Genomic DNA, 15848 nt, shown 5'->3' with positions numbered 1-15848 from the left:
GAAGCTGCTTACCTGGATGGCCACGCATGGTCCAGCCTCAAGTACCTCACACTCACAGCTTGCGCCTTCGACGGGTCTGATCTATCACAAACTGTCCATGATCTGCAAGGGCTGAAGACTCTCACCATCCGGTCGTGTCCCTTGACTGAAGCCTGCAATGAAGATGGTCTCCTCATTGCGTCTCCAAGTTTGGTGGCGCTGCAATTTTACAGCTGCACGGCCGACCACAAGGTCACCATTGGCCAAGCCCCTGCACTCACACGCCTCACCCTCGGGGTGGTACCTGCCCCCAAGGCGGCGGCGGCTCGTCCTCCTCCCCTGGTACAGATCAACATTATGTTCTGCAGCATCTTGAACACTGTCGATCAGGTTGATATGCACCAACAGAACATTGTAATCAGATCCGAGTACATGATGAGGGTATGTCTCTAATTGCCTGCCTCTGTTTGATACATCCACCTTTTTAGTTCTTCCAAAAAAAGTTTTAGCATTCTACTTGATGTTCTGCAGGTCAGCCGTCAGCAGGTACTGATACTACCGTTCGTTCGTACCCTTGGTGTGGCTGTTGAGTTGGCCACGGCACACCATGCATTAGATCTCTTATCACTGCTTCGCTGGATGCCGAACCTGAAGGACCTTACTCTCCGGGTATGCTCGCTTTCCATCTGTCATGTATCTCTGCTTGATCCATCGGAATTGATCCATCAATCAATTTGTAATGTGTTATGTGCAGCGTGTCGACAAGGCCACTGGCAACGACGAGTGCCCCGCCATCGACTCAGCCCGCTGCCTAGCGCACACCCTGGAGCACCTCAAGATGCAGCAATTCAGAGGAGGGAGTGTCGAGATAACCTTTGTGTTGGCGGTTCTTGCTGTCAACCGCTTCCTCGCTTCACTGACGGTGGAGCCGCACCAACCCACGACGCCTCTGCATCCACAGGATGACATCAGCTCGGTGCAGCCGCACCCCACGACGCCGCTACGGTGGCAGGATGCAATTAGAAAATTCCGCACTTGCCACAGGGCCGCCAAGGCTTGTGAAATTGTTGTAGTTCCACCAACCAATGGCCAGATTTAGTTTCCAGGGACGGTGGGTGAGTTCAGTTTTTGCCGAGCTTGACAGCTCGTTGCCTACTTTCCTATTTTGACCTGACTGCCGATGTTGCTGAAACACTGAATCTCTGAATCAAAAGTTGGATTTAATCAAAATTCCAGCATGTTGTGTAGGGTAACGACTTCATTCATTCTTGTCAGGCGATGTCCTCTCCTCCTCAGTCAACTTCTGTTTGCGATAGACTGAAGGGTGTACCTCCTTCCTGTAGTCAGACATCTTTGTTGTATTCAGGTACACCAAGGTGTATGGTGCAGGTTCCTGTTCATTCGCTATCGGTTCAGTTTCCTTGTCACAGCTGCCAACTGAATTCCATTGACCCCTGCTGCATAAGAGAAATGGACAGTAAACAGTTACCAATATAGCATCAAGCTGAACTTGCAAAGGTTCACAAATAGCTCTGCATAGAATGAAATGCAGTTATGTATGGACAGTTCATTGAATCAGGCAGGGCTGGCGTGGTTTCAGTAGAACAATAATCAGGTGAAGAACCACCAGGCCAATTAGGCCATGAACAGTGTAATACCATTAACCAAACTATCATAAGACAGTCACAAGAAGGGAGAAAAATGAACTTAGTCCAACAGTGTCATGTGGGGCAAACCATACACAAGGCGCTAAAATAAAGGAAGGGCCAGGACAGAAATATTACTTATCATATAAAAAATACAAGAACCAAGAGCAATCTGAAAAAACACACATCCTTAGAGTAGACTATGGAATTAAGTAGAGTTAACTTGAAATCACAAATATGTTTTAGGCTAGTACTAATTCAGAACTTTTTACAGAGGACATCAGGGTTCATTAAATTTGGATTTGCTATTAGGAATGATGAAGTAATTGACACTAAACTGTTAGATCGATCAATGTATGAGCAGGATATTAACCTTGATCTTTCTATCACCCCATTGGTGCTTGGTCCAAGACAACAGTAATTGCTGCATTGAAACACCACCAAGCTGGTGGCAGTCAGTTTTTGTAGTCAATCTACATGTTGAGTTCAATGTGAACTTCATACCTGTTGGTGAATAGAGAAATCAGATTCAATTGTTACATTCAAAATAATGTAAAGGAATTAAATATTAGACAAAAAACTATGCCTGTGCTTTCATATTAATGCTCTATTTTCCATGCAAACTAAGACATAAACAAAATACCCAAAAAACTGAGAATAAACAACCATCTTGAAGCCTTGCCTCTATTTTTGCATCTCATTTGTGGTGCGGCAGATTCTTATCCTCCCTCACAGCTACCAGGACGCCAGACTGCAGCATCGGAGAGGTTCTAGTTAATGCAATACAGTTTGGTACACATGGCATGCAAGATGTAAGCAGAGGGGTTCCGAGGTAAGGGCCAGAGCAAGCACATTGGCAATTAGGATTAGATGAAGCATTTATTGAAATATTAGTTAATGCACATGAACCTGAATCTTTCATTAATATTTAAAAGCCACGTATTGTTGTGCAGTTTTCTTTTGTTCTTCTGCTAACCAGAAATTTGAGACATGTTCATTCAAGATGAAATGTCTTTTTTGTGAGTGTCCATACATATCTTGACATACCAATTTCATATAGGAGTGATGACTCACAATTCAAGTCCACAAAAATCACCTGACGATGAACATAAAACAGAGGAAAGTCGGTAACTAACCTCAATCAGCAATATGATTCACAGTGTATGTCACATTCTAAGGGACTTGAATCTGCACGTATGAAAGTAGCAGCTTTTAACGAGAGAAAAAGAGGACCTCTCAGCCTAGATGAAGGGCTAAACATGAAGTTAGTACCGAAGTAAGCATGTAAATTGCCTGAGCAGATGAACAACACACACAGATGTGTGAACATTACATATACTAATTAGTAGCACTATCAAATTGGACGGACCACTTCATACCTCGAGCCGAGGACAGTAATCTGTGTCATGCAGCTGTAAGTAGGCACCATTTCATAGTTAATCGTGCATTCTTGATGAGGGCTCCAGGTCAGTTGAGCATATATTGCAATGTAATCTGCATAACTGCATGAAAGAATAATACAATCGAATGAAGATTATATAGAATTAGGCAGCATTCTCTATGATTTTAAAAATGTAGAGAACTGAAAAGAAGATCATTTTAAGTAAACAAAAAGGCACGGTGGGAGTAGCCCTGCATATAAGTGTTGAAGCTACAGGAGTCGACTAAAGCAAAACTAAACAATCCATTGAGACCATGTAAACGACATTTGGAACAACATGCTTACCTGTACTTGGGCATAACGACATAGGCTGGCTACACTTGTCATGGCAAGCTGGCGAGCATTAGGCGATGCTGTCACAGGAAGCATAGGCAAGGCAGGCCGCAGGCATGATCTATTTTGTGCAAAACCACAGTTAAAGCTAGAAGAGCAAGGATACCAGTGGCGAGTAAAATGCCATGTAAGTAGTACCAAGACCTAGGACTCCGTTTTGCTATAAAGCAGCAAACTGCCAGTTCGACATTTATCGTAACAAGCATCCATATCCATCTAGTATATGTTTTTAAGGAAGTCTGATGGCGCGCACGCGGCAGGGCCGACGGCCACGATCAACCGGGGCGCGGCCAACAGTAGAACAGTGGTAGAAACAGGTATTTTCAGTATTTGTTGCAAAGTTCACATGTTTTCAGTATTGGTATGTCAACAAATCTGTGATAACTAATGCCAATTGTATTGTACTTTACAAAGCAACTGACAGGTACTCGGTAAATTCCATGCCTGCATTTTTTCCGTCATTCATACCAATAACTCAAGTCTTGTGCAAAACTGAAAAGCTAAATTTCCTAGGTGAAGGTGTTCCTGAATGGTTCTCAGATTAAGATATGACTGGAGTTTATATGCTTACAATTATATCCAGAGTTTTGTCCCTTTTGTGCATGCCTAAAATTATCTGAATGTGATAGCAGAAGTCATGTTGAGAATCGCAGCAATAGTAAAGGCATTGCAACCATTACACTTTGCAAGTACAATGTCGCATTGCTGCATTACATATGAGTTTCAGAGTTTGGCTTCCAAATACGCTATCTTAAGGATTTTTCAAACAAGGGCAGATCAAAATTTATCTCTGATAGGTACCAACAAAAGCAGTATAGTAATATGCACTGCTTTAGGATGCACCAATAACTGTAACAAATGGAATTACCCAAAAACAAAATCAGAAGTTGATGAGCCTTTGTGCATGCTCACCAATTCAGGAAATTGGCGCCATCCCAATTCCAACTCCTGGTGCTTGTACCAACGCAAATATCACACTACACATTTCTGCCAAAAAAAGAAAAAACTGCAGATGATACAAGTAGGCATGGTGGTTTCTCAGTGCCACAAAGAGCTGCTTGGAAATTGCTCCCCCAATTGTTATGAGATTATTTTACCCTCTCTATTTGCATGCATGGTTCATGTCTTTTAATTCTTCAGCTCATAGCCCTGTTTTGAAATTTGAACCTCCAGGATTACTCACAATGCAGGAGACCATTGACATTGACAAGCACAGTGATATGCTGCAACACCTGGAGGCAGTTGTAAATTCTAGAGACTGAATTTGGAAACATGCATGATGAGTCTGAGAATGAGATATATGAATCTCATAGGATGAATTCAAATAGAACACAAGATCCAGTTGATCTGGCATCTCTTAAGTAAGATTACATAGAAACTCAACAGCAAGCTCAAGCTGAAGTTGAAGGCAGTGGATTGAGATGGAGGAGGAGGCTCTGGCATGCCGAATCGATCATCTTCCAGTCCCAGTGCAAGCTAGCTTTGTGGTCTGATCGTCTGATCCAGTCCAGCGTAAAATTCTCTCAAGGCCGCCTCGAACTGCTCCGGGTCCACCTCCTCCTCCTCCTCCTCCTCGTCGTCGCTGGAGCCATAGCGCGGCTGGCCGTCCTCATCGATGTAGACGAACCGGATCCTGAAATTCCTGATCCTCCTCCTCCTCCTCCTCCTCCCCTGTTCCTGCTCCTGCTCGTGGTCGTCCTCCGTGGGCAGCTGGTGGCGGCAGAGAGGGCAGACGGCGTTCCGGCGGAGCCACTCGAAGATGCAGTGCTCGTGAAAGGTGTGCGAGCAAGGCATGGCCCTCACCGGAACTGGATGGGCCTTGTCGGAGTAATCGAGATCCTGAAGGCAGATGGCGCAGCAGTCGTCGTCGGACCCGTCCGTCGGCGGCGCCGTCACCTCCCGCAGGCCTTGGATGGCCTTGCTGGAGGCGGCGACGCGGCCGCGCTTGTTGCTGATGGAAGCGGCGGCGGCATCGCCTCGGGTGAGTGACGAGACCGACGCCGGCGGGTAAAGCGGCGGCGGCGTGGCTTGGTCAAACAACGGCGGCGACTCTCCTCCTCCTTGGGCTTCGATCTCCCCAATCTCCCACACTATATCTTCTTCCATGGCAGGGATCGGAAGGGAGACGGCACCCAAGAGGAACAATGGCCAAGACAGAGACGACGAGTTGATTGATGGATGGATCGATTGGTTATGTAGGCGGTGGTGGCGGCAAATCACCGGGAGTCGGACTCCGATCTGCTGCTGCTGCTTGGATCGCACGCGCGCGGTGTCCGATTCCGATCCGGCCTCCTCGATTCCGATCCGCATCCAGAACCTACCTTAGCAAGTTTGGGGCCGGATTTTTGTGCACGGACTGAGCCCTGCAGTGCGTGCCGCCGTGACCTGCTCGCCTAGCGATGCACAACGCGCGGCTGTCATCAGCCATTCAGCCCGCCGGCGAGCTCCGACGCCGACACGCGCCGGCGCCCACGTCCAGCCCCCACATTACGTCGTCACGCGCAAACGCGACGCAATGCACCAACTCCGGCGCCAACTGCCCGCCGCGACCCATGCCGTCGGCGTCCCGTCGGCACTGGCGACGCCACGCGCCAGACCAGACGCTCGCGCTCGGCCCTCCTCACCCGTGCCGTCTCTGCTCCGCCACGCGTCTGCCGGTCGCGCTCGTCCCTCCTCGCCTCGGCTCTCCAGCGCGCAGCCACCAACTCCCCGGCCTCATCTCCCTCTCTCTCTCTGACCGTCTTTCTTCTTCCTCCAGACAGCCGAACCGTGCCGAGCAGAGGTCAGAGGAGCTCCGCCGGCTGACGAGCTCGACGACGGCGACAGCAGTACTGGAAGCAACGACATCGAGCTGGTCAGCTGGCACATGCCACGGCAACCGCCGCCGCGGTCTTTCTACGCTGCACCGGGCTTCATCACCTCGCCGGAGCCGAGCATGCAAGCTCCTCATGCCATCGTTCAGGATCCGTGTTGCCTAGAAGCACGCAAGCACCAGTAGTGAATACTGAACGGTGATGCTAGCAAAGTGTTTAGCAAGTAGTGTTTCGAAGCATTGAAGCTGATGGTATTGGTTCAGGAAGTTCCATTGCAGCTTGTACTCGCATGTAAAACAGATGATTGTATGTCTGTTTCGCTAGGGAAATTGGGGTAACCATGGTCACAAAAAAAAAAAATGATGTCTCATCTTGCATAAATGTTTGGTTCCATGCAAATTTAGTTTTTCTTCTGTAAACAATGAACCTGCAGCTTTCTTGTTGGTACTGATCATGGCTCATGGCGGTTGCTTAGCAACACGTACGTCTTCAGTTGGCAAAGCAAAGAATCATCAGTTTTGATGCGGCTAATGGGGTCAGAACTTGGGAGTTTTTAACACTTTGTACTCCTAGGCGTTCGATCGATGTCACCTGAATTTGATGTCTTGCAAGCCGAACTATAAACGGCAGCTTTCTAAACAATGTACGTACAAGATTCCGTTCCAGTGGTTTGCATTTGCCTGCTGGTGCTGGAATGGAAACATGAACTGAAGTGTGTAGCTTCTTATATGGAAAAAAAAAAGTGTGTAGCTGGTAAAAGAACACGTTCGATTCGAAGGTCACAGAGTCCTGTTGACTGATGATTAAGCTACTCACGCTCACGCATCACGCAAGCCCATTTGTAAGGTGGGCCGGGCCGCACACTGGTAACAACTAAACAGCCCAAACATCTTGTGCGCGATTCCAACGAGAAGCATTTCGATGGACACGATGTCTCCATTTCTTTTGAAGTCTAGTCTATTTACCTCTACCTTTTCCCGTGTTTATTTAATGCTTGTTATCCTACATAAAGGAATTAGATTATTTTATCATACATTTTTTCTTTCAACAATGGAATCAACCAACTTCAAAATAAAGAAGAAGAAGAAGAAGATGCTTCACGCACTTATTATAGGTTTGTTGCGAGCTGGCCAAATTAACATATCATTAACTATGAGTGGTATCGTCGTGCCATCACATAATCCAAGTCAAGCAGTCCTGGTGTGTTGTTCTTATCCAACAGAAGAAGCAGCTGGGAAAAGAAAATAAAAAAATCCTCCCTCTGTTCCTAACGTTCCAAAGTGCAGGTCATTTTAGTTTTTTATCATCCTCGCGTAATTGTAAGTTAGCAGCAGAAGCATTATAACACAACGAATGGTATTTAAAAAATTTAAAAGCATGATGCAACAATTTGGTATGCCAAACTTCTAAAAACAATGCCATTAAACCTTGAACATGGCAGGTAGAGTCCAACTGAAGTTATAATCTTACAATCCTAAACGTACTAACATTCTCGGATACAAGCACTTTCTGGGTTTTTTATTACTCCTCACCAACCGGCCTAGCAGGAGCTAGTACTACGGTACGATACGACAGAAGAATGTTGTTTCGACTTGATTGTCACGCAACGTGCAATGTTTTCTCGAGGATTAAAATGGACGACACTTGAGTTTAGCTGGCATCAACAGATCAAATAATTAGCCAAATAATTCATGAGTACTAGCTCTTGTACGATTTTTAAAATAAATATAATTCTTCAGATGTATATGCCACTTTTCTGGGCCCTGAACATTGCTGAAGCTTTACTTCTGAAACTTGTAAATCCAACCAGAAACTCCTCTTGTGCTGGGTCCAATCCTGAAGAGAGCACATGCACATCACGTGGTCAGCAGAAGAATCCTGTTGCTCCTGCTAATACTGTGTCATCACTCATCATATGATGAATGACATGCCATGCCATGTCATCTTCTTCTTGCACATCCACAAAAGCGGAGAATCTCTAGATGAACATCTTAGCAAAATGCTTTGCCAATTTATGAGGCCAGGAAGCTGTACTGGTGCACAGTACTAGTAACAACTAGATGAACTGCGTAAAATTTATGAAGCAAAAAGAAAAAAAGCTTTCTTCCAGTTCAGTACTGCATTTCTTTTGATGGGCGCTGCTTTGAGTGCATGACAGCCATCTTCTGGTGCGAAACGCAATGGAGCAGGTATTTTAATTAGGGGGTGTTTGGATAACAGAGGTTAAAGTTTAATCCTATCACATCGAATGTTCGGATGACAATTAGAAGGACTAAACATGACATAATTATAAAATTAATTGCAAACTCCTAGGCTAATTCATGAGATGAATTTGTTAAGCCTAATTAAGCAATCATTAGCAAATGTTTACTGTAGCACCACATTATCAAATCATGGACTAATTAGGTTTAGGGTCCGTTTGGATGTAGATATTGGGGGAGCTGAAATTGAATTGGGTTCAATACCAAAGCAGCTATGGTATTGAAATGGCTGCAATTGGAATACTATTGTTTGGATGACCATTGAATTGGCTTTTGGAATCCTAGCAAGTAGATTTGGATGCGAAAGAATGGAATTGAAATGTTGAGCCATGGCAGGGGAGCTCAACTGCGGCCACGGGGAGCTTGACCTCAGCAACGACGAGGGGACCTCAACCCCAGCCAACATGGCAAGCGGATCTCGCGCCAGTCGTCATGGTGGACCTCGTGCCGCCGGCCATAGGGAGAGGAAGAGGAGGCCGTGGTGCCGTCCATGGGGAAGAGAAAGCGGATCTCGCGCTGCCGTCCATGGAGAAGAGGAAGAGGAGGTCGTCGGCCATGGGAAGACGAAGAGGAGGTCGCGTCGTCATCCAGTGGGAAGAGGAAGCAGATCTCGCGCCGCCGGCCATGGAGAAGAGGAAGAGGAGCTCCTCGGGCATGGGGAAGAGGAAGAGGAGCTTGCCAGCCACGAGAAAGAGGGGCGCTGGCCGCCGGCGACGGGGGCGCTTGCGCACGGTGAAGAAGCAGTCGGGTCCAATTCCACTCAATACGGAGGGGTCGGGCTCTGTATTGGGATATGTATTGGGATAGGCTCCTATAGTTCAATACTAAGAGCGACTCCAAGAAGCTGCTAATCTTACCCCAATACTTTTTTAAAGGAAAAAAGAGAAAAAATGAACTTCAACAGTCCATCCAAACCTTCCCCAATTTTTTAGCAACGCTAAAAAACAGCCTACCACCGCGTATATTTTAGCGTTGGCATTCCTCCCCCAATCTTGATTCCCGCACGCTCGCGAGTCCCTTCCGATTTGCCCAATATGATGACGTGGCCTGTTTTAAAATATTGGGGGCTATTTATTAGCGATCTGCTGTGGATTGATATGTTTTTTGGGGGAAATTTTTTTGGAGGAACCCCCAATACATAGTTTTGGGGAAGAATTTTTTGGAGTACTCTTGGAGTTGCTCTAAGGAATTGGATCTTCAATGCCAAATCTCAATTCTATGTGCATCCAAACAACAGTATTGAAGAAACCTGATTCCAATTCCAATGTCTGGGCTCCAATATCTACATCCAAACACTACTTTAATAGATTCCTCTCACGAATTAGACTCCATATGTGCAACTAGTTTTGTAATTAGAGTATGTTTAATACTCCTAATTAGGGGGTGTTTGGATAGGGGTGTTAAAATTTAACACCCCACTTTTAACACACTTTTAACACATTGCCTCCCAAACAGGGATGTTAAAAAGGATGTGTTAAAGTTTAATACTCCTAATTTCATAAACACATCAAAGGGGTGTTAAAACTTGTTAAACTTGTTAAAAGTGGTCCCCCTCTCCACTTTTTCCCACCATTGCCCCTTCTCTCTCCTCCCAAGTGGTCCGCTGGCCATAAATGAGGGGGCAATGGAGTCATTTCGCACCAAAAATGTTAAAGTTTAACATACCATCCTAACACCCCAATATGTTAAACTTTAGCACTTCATTTAAGAGTGTTAAAACTTTAACACAGGATATCCAAACAGATCCTTAATACCTAAATATCTGATGTGATAGGACTAAACTTTAACTTGCCTAAGCCAAACACCTCCCTCCTATCAGCCGTTTTAATCGATCTGTACCTTTAACCTTTTTGCCCCCTTCCAGCCAAATTGGACCTTTCTGTTTAGCTGAACCAAATTAGACTTTCGGTACCATGCAAATTGACATATTTGCAGTTAGGGGTGTTTGCAAGGAGCGTCACATCGAATGTTTGACACTAATTAGGAGTATTAAACCTAGACTAATTATAAAACTAATTACACAACCTCTAGGCTAAATCGCGAGATGAATCTATTAAGCTTAATTAATCCATAATTTGACAATATGGTGCTACAGTAACCATTCGCTAATGATGGATTAATTAGGTTTAATAGATTCATCTCGCGATTTAGCCTAGAAGTTCTGCAATTAGTTTTGTAATTAGCGTATGTTTAGTTCTCCTAATTAGTATCCGAACATCCATCCGAGGTGACAGGGCTAAAATTTAACCTCTGGTATCCAAAAGGGCTAAAATTTAACCTCTTGTATCCAAACCCCTTAGTCCATCCAGCAAACTTTCGGCGACGTGGCCAATTCGAAATAGTTCCAAAAAAGGTTAGGCTTTCTCTGATGGTAGCATCCATGTGAACGAGAAGCATGCGCATCCATGTGAACGAGAAGCATGGCATAAAAAGGGAGGAGAGGAGCAGGAGCAAATACGAATGATGGCGCCATCAGCTCCAGCTCAATCCCCCTCCCTTCAATCCAACTCCACCTCCACAAAAATCCTATCCATTCTCCACCAAACAGCTCACGAGATTTCATCATCTCCTGCTAAAAATTGCGTCTTTTTCTGGCTAAAGACCCATTACTGAAGTTAAAAAATAATTCCCTTTTGCTGTCCATTTCGACGATCCAATTATTTTTTTTGTTGTGTTTTGCATCGTGGATTTGGACCACGCGCACCACCACAACCAATCCCCTCGTCCATTTCCAATTCCATCCTGCCCCCAACAATCCCAATCTCCGGTCGAAAGAACTCCACTAGGAGAAATCCCCAATCATTTCTTGGTGCATTTGCCCCCCCTCCGTCATCAGAGAAATCCCAAGAAACATCTCCCAATTCGTCCCCCCCAAATCGCCCCCACACCGCACCAGATCACAGCTCATAATTCCAGTGAGAATTCGAAAAGGAGGAAGCAATGACGGAGGTGGCGCTCCTCCGGGGCCCGACCAACCTCGCTTCCCCCGCAAGCCGCGCCTCCACCTCCTCCTCGCTGCGCTATTTAGCCAATGCCGACAGCGACGTGCTCCCGGGAAGCGGCAGCCAGGAGCAGCCTGCGGGATCTACAGGGAGCCGAGGACTCCGAGAACGGCGGGGGCAACAGGCAGGGGGGTCAGAGGAGGAGGAGGAAGAAGAGGAGGAGGAGGAGCGGTGGTCGTTCTTGGCGCTGCTGTTTGAGCTGCTGCGGAAGTCGCTGCTCGGGTGCAGAACGGTGGGCGCCGGCGCCGGCGAGGTCCAACGCGGCGGCTGCGGGATGGAGATTGGGTTGCCCACGGACGTGCAGCACGTGGCGCACGTCACGTTCAATAGGTTCCATGGATTCCTGGGGCTCCCCGTCGAGTTCGAGCTAGAGGTGCCCCGCCGCGCTCCCAGTGCCAGGTCGGTACCGTATCCCGTGTTCATCAATCGGTGTCAAGTTCATGCTCTGAAGTCTGAAAGATACGAGTTTTATTCTGAATTCAGTGGTCTCACAGCATTCAATTTTTAGGTCCTCTTTAAATTTTATTTTGGCGGATGTTGACATATTTTGCTCCCCTTTTGAAATTTCGTGGCGTTTTGGTATAAAGTGTTGCTCAAAGTCCTAAATGTAAACATGGTGGATTGGTGGTTGCTAGAACGGGGTTAGTTAAAGGTTCACTCCTTTTTAGCATTTATACGGCATAGTTGTTTGCATGATGTCCTTTTTTCCATTCTAACTGGGGGGTAACCTTGTAAAGATGATTGCTTTTGTTTGCGTTGCAACCTTCCTTTTGCTTTGGTGAATTTTTTTAGGAAGACATTCAGATAAAATTTATTTTCCCATTTGACTTTAGTGTGTGTATAGTTGGAACTTGGTGTTTGTATTGGTAACCTTGGCTTGATTTGAACTGTGCTAGGCTGACTGCCCATAGTGGATCACTGGATATGCTTCGAACTACCCTTTTGTGTAGAAATATTTTCTGTTATGTTTCATCCGTGCTCCATTAAATAATTGATGAGTCATTTGTGATTTGCTGTTATTTATTAGTGTCTCGTCATTTTTCTGTACCTGCTTATCTCATCCTGGAATTGATATAAAATGGATTGTTACATCATCTATCGTTATGAAAAAATAAAAATTCTGTTGGGGATTCCATAATTTATTGGTAGCATATATATTCTTAATTAGATGACTTACACCCTTTTTATTTGCACTAGAGTTTCAAGTTTTTTCTTTTAGATCACTTGTCATCTGCCTGATGTTGGACTATGTGTTGAAATATTTGTTTCTCTGCTTTGCCATATTTTCTGGTTTATAATTGGAAGTTTGGAATGGAACACAGAGTATGAAAAGTGCATAGGTATCTTGTACATTGTTTCTCATTGTAGGTTCCAAGATTTAGGTTTTCAGTACTATGCATTCTGAAAAGAATAAACAAAAGCGCTCTATATCTTGCTCCTACTTTGCAGAAGGATGGGGCTCTAGTTCCTTCAAAAGAAGATAAAGTGGCACAAATACCTATGCCTAATCTTCAATTGATGATATATGATCAATGGAAACGAATCGATAATTGGAGATATTCTTAAATGTTACAGTTCCTGAAAAAAGGAATGGTAGTTTCACTCAACTGAGCAACCACCTGTACACCGAACAATTCAGCTTCCAAATAACATTTTGATTTTTTTTTCGCACCTTTGTTTTGATGCTGAGTTTTTGTGTGTAAAGATTGTTCAGGTTCCTTGCAGAACTTCTAAGGATTCTGGGAATCTTGTTAGACACCACCTAAATTGTTGATCTTTAAAAAGATGGAGATGCCTTGACATCATCGGCATGGTGGTCCCATTTTCATGTGGCCATATCCTATGCCTTGCAAGAAGCATCTCTTTTCAATGCTAATGTGCACTTCTGAACATCATAACTTTTGAACAAAAATAAACTGCTACTCCAGTGCATGTTTACTTTGGCTCTTGCTATTCCTCGGCCGATTGAATCTTTGAAATGCAGTGCAAGTGTCTTCGGAGTTTCAACAGAATCAATGCAGTGTTCCTACGATTCGAGAGGAAACAGTGTCCCAACAATCCTCTTGATGATGCAAAGACGCCTATATGAACAAGGCGGACTTCAGGTGTGTTTTTTAGGATCTCCGATAACTCTTAATCTATTTTAATTGCTTAGTAGCTTTGTTCTGATCAAGGTGTCTTGCTTTGTACTTCCAGGCAGAAGGTATCTTCCGTATTAACGCGGAGAATAGCCAGGAGGAGCTTGTGAGAGACCAGTTAAACAGTGGAATTGTTCCAGATGGCATTGATGTCCACTGTTTGGCAGGTCTAATCAAAGTAAGCTTCTTTCTACTCATTCTGTTGGCTGCATCACTTTCTTAATCAATGTTAAGGAATTAGGGAGTTATTAATTATTGTACTTACCTTGACTGATAGAATTTCATGTCAACAACTGTCAGTGAATCCACACTTCACTTTCCAACAGTACTCAATCTTCTCTTTTTCTTTCACAAAGATTTTGCCTCAACTTTTATCCCTACACGTACAAAGCTGTGATCGTGGATTTGTGGTCGTGCTATTTACGAATCTTCTGTTGCAGAATATAATCTTGCTTTTGGGAACAGTCAAGGAGTGCGGTCAACTTAGTTGACCCTAATAGTTTATGTTCTTGAGTCAGTTACCTTTACTTGGCAAGGCATAGTATGTTCTCATCCAATCTGGTTTTTTTTTCCATCTCTTCCCAGGCCTGGTTTAGGGAGATGCCAAGTGGGGTGCTGGACCCTATCCCACCTGAACAGGTGATGCAATGCCAATCTGAAGAGGATTGTGCTCGGGCTGCAAAATGCCTTCCGTCAGCTGAAGCAGCTTTGCTTGACTGGGCTGTTAATCTGATGGCTGATGTAGTCCAAGAAGAACAGATAAACAAAATGAACACTCGAAATATTGCTATGGTTTTTGCACCGAATATGACTCAGGTAATGCACTGTGCTAATAGCATAGCAAACTAGCAATATAGCTCACTCCACATAGAAATATTGAAATGGTTAGGCATGCTAACTATAGGACACATAACATGCAGATGGCAGATCCTTTGACTGCACTGATGTATGCAGTGCAAGTGATGAATTTTCTCAAGATGTTAATACAGAAGACTCTCAAGGATAGAGAAGAGTCCAATCTCGAGGATGTTTCACTGCCCCAGAAGGATCCATCTGATGAGAATGGGCATCAGAAACCCAGCGTGACACTTGATTCTCTACTTGAGGAAGGATCCAGGCGTCCCTCTTTCGTCAATGAAGAGCCCCTTCTGAACAGTCCTGCACACAGCTCTGAGGACAAACCTAATGAATTTAATGCTGCTGAAGGAGCCACTGCTGCTTTCACTGCCCAGACAAGTGAAATCCTGGCAAGTAGGGAGAGCTCCACTAGTTGCTCACAACCTGCACTTGCTACTCCGGCTGCTACTTCTGATGCTTCTGGTGCAACAGCTACAAATTCTCTTCAAGGCAAGGGGAGCCGAAGCCTGAATCGTAGGAGGACCAGAAACGTCAAGGGCCAGTCTGGAACACGTGCCACACCTGCAGATGAGAAATCAAGAGGTGTGAGCATTGTGAGCCGAATAAACTCCAAGGTTGAACGGATCGAAGCATGGAGATGAAATCAAAATCGCATTGCTGCTATTATTGTGTACTAGATGACTGACCCAATGTTTCCTGAACATAGGACCCTCGACTGCTTTGCTTGCACATTTTGCGTTTTCTATGTATCATTTCTTGATGTATCATGGTCATGGTATTTTCGGATTCAATCTTCTTTCCTTCACTAACTTTTGTATCTTTCTTATGATTACCGCTGGACTGAATGAAAGATAATGCTTTTCATTGTACATAAATCTCTTCTATGCCTAAATTAAGAAGTGCCTGACAGTTCAGGTATGATCTGTGCTGTGCTAGTTCTCATTGCATTGTACCTTATTCTGCTGTCTGCATGTTTCCCTTTCAAAATTTTGGATTGATCAGCTAAAATTGATCACTCTTGTGTTGTACTTTGAAAAAATTTAAGCTTTATGTCTTTGCCCCTTTGTCTCAATGCTCTCTGTTTTGCTTATGAGCTTATCCTTTTCCACATTATAATTTCCTATGCAACTGTCTGCAACTGAGCTCTCAAGCATCTTTTTATTCTACCTCCTCTCCTTCATTTTTTTTTTCCGACTACAGGCTTACAGAATCTACGCAAAGGTTTTCCAGCTTACGTGAAGAATACAGGGGAACAGACTAGGCACCACAGATTACCATTTCATTCAGATATTTAAGCCTGCTTCAGAAAAGAAAGTTCAGGCAATCAAAGGATGTTTGGGGTTACCTTGATTTTTTCCTGTTCAGCTAGAAATGGAA

General features: G+C 44.7%; 2 protein-coding genes across 2 annotated transcripts; one reads left to right on the top strand and one right to left on the bottom strand.

Moving 5' to 3' along the window:
- Positions 1 to 1237: 1237 nt before the first annotated feature.
- On the bottom strand, positions 1238 to 5505 carry LOC111258231 (RING-H2 finger protein ATL58-like). Its single transcript, XM_022829180.1, has 3 exons — positions 5081 to 5505; positions 3005 to 3127; positions 1238 to 1436 (listed from the first exon to the last, which is right to left on the bottom strand). The coding sequence occupies exons 1-3, from the start codon at positions 5503 to 5505 to the stop codon at positions 1238 to 1240; spliced, it is 747 nt and encodes a 248-aa protein (XP_022684915.1).
- A 5435-nt stretch (positions 5506 to 10940) lies between these two features.
- On the top strand, positions 10941 to 15389 carry LOC101759148 (rho GTPase-activating protein 4). Its single transcript, XM_004978651.3, has 5 exons — positions 10941 to 11874; positions 13460 to 13580; positions 13672 to 13791; positions 14199 to 14429; positions 14534 to 15389. The coding sequence occupies exons 1-5, from the start codon at positions 11414 to 11416 to the stop codon at positions 15110 to 15112; spliced, it is 1512 nt and encodes a 503-aa protein (XP_004978708.1). The 5' UTR covers positions 10941 to 11413; the 3' UTR covers positions 15113 to 15389.
- Positions 15390 to 15848: the final 459 nt, after the last annotated feature.

Source organism: Setaria italica, chromosome VIII (genome assembly GCF_000263155.2).
Source record: "Setaria italica strain Yugu1 chromosome VIII, Setaria_italica_v2.0, whole genome shotgun sequence".
Taxonomy (NCBI): Eukaryota; Viridiplantae; Streptophyta; class Magnoliopsida; order Poales; family Poaceae; genus Setaria; species Setaria italica.
The sequence above is the reverse complement of the archived record's forward strand: the minus strand, read 5'-3'. Positions and strand labels throughout refer to the sequence as shown.

What these genes read in the sequence shown, in the direction of transcription:
- LOC101759148 (XM_004978651.3), top strand. Translation starts at nt 11,414, where the DNA reads ATGACGGAGGTGGCGCTCCTCCGGGGCCCGACCAACCTCGCTTCCCCC. An exon ending in GTTTGGCAGGTCTAATCAAA is followed by an intron (nt 13,792 to 14,198) that starts GTAAGCTTCTTT and finishes ATCTCTTCCCAG; the next exon opens with GCCTGGTTTAGGGAGATGCC. An exon ending in TTGCACCGAATATGACTCAG is followed by an intron (nt 14,430 to 14,533) that starts GTAATGCACTGT and finishes CATAACATGCAG; the next exon opens with ATGGCAGATCCTTTGACTGC.
- LOC111258231 (XM_022829180.1), bottom strand. Translation starts at nt 5,505, where the DNA reads ATGGAAGAAGATATAGTGTGGGAGATTGGGGAGATCGAAGCCCAAGGA. An exon ending in GAGGACGACCACGAGCAGGA is followed by an intron (nt 3,128 to 5,080) that starts GCAGGAACAGGG and finishes TCTTTCATGCAG; the next exon opens with TTATGCAGATTACATTGCAA. An exon ending in ATTACTGTCCTCGGCTCGAG is followed by an intron (nt 1,437 to 3,004) that starts GTATGAAGTGGT and finishes TCTCTTATGCAG; the next exon opens with CAGGGGTCAATGGAATTCAG.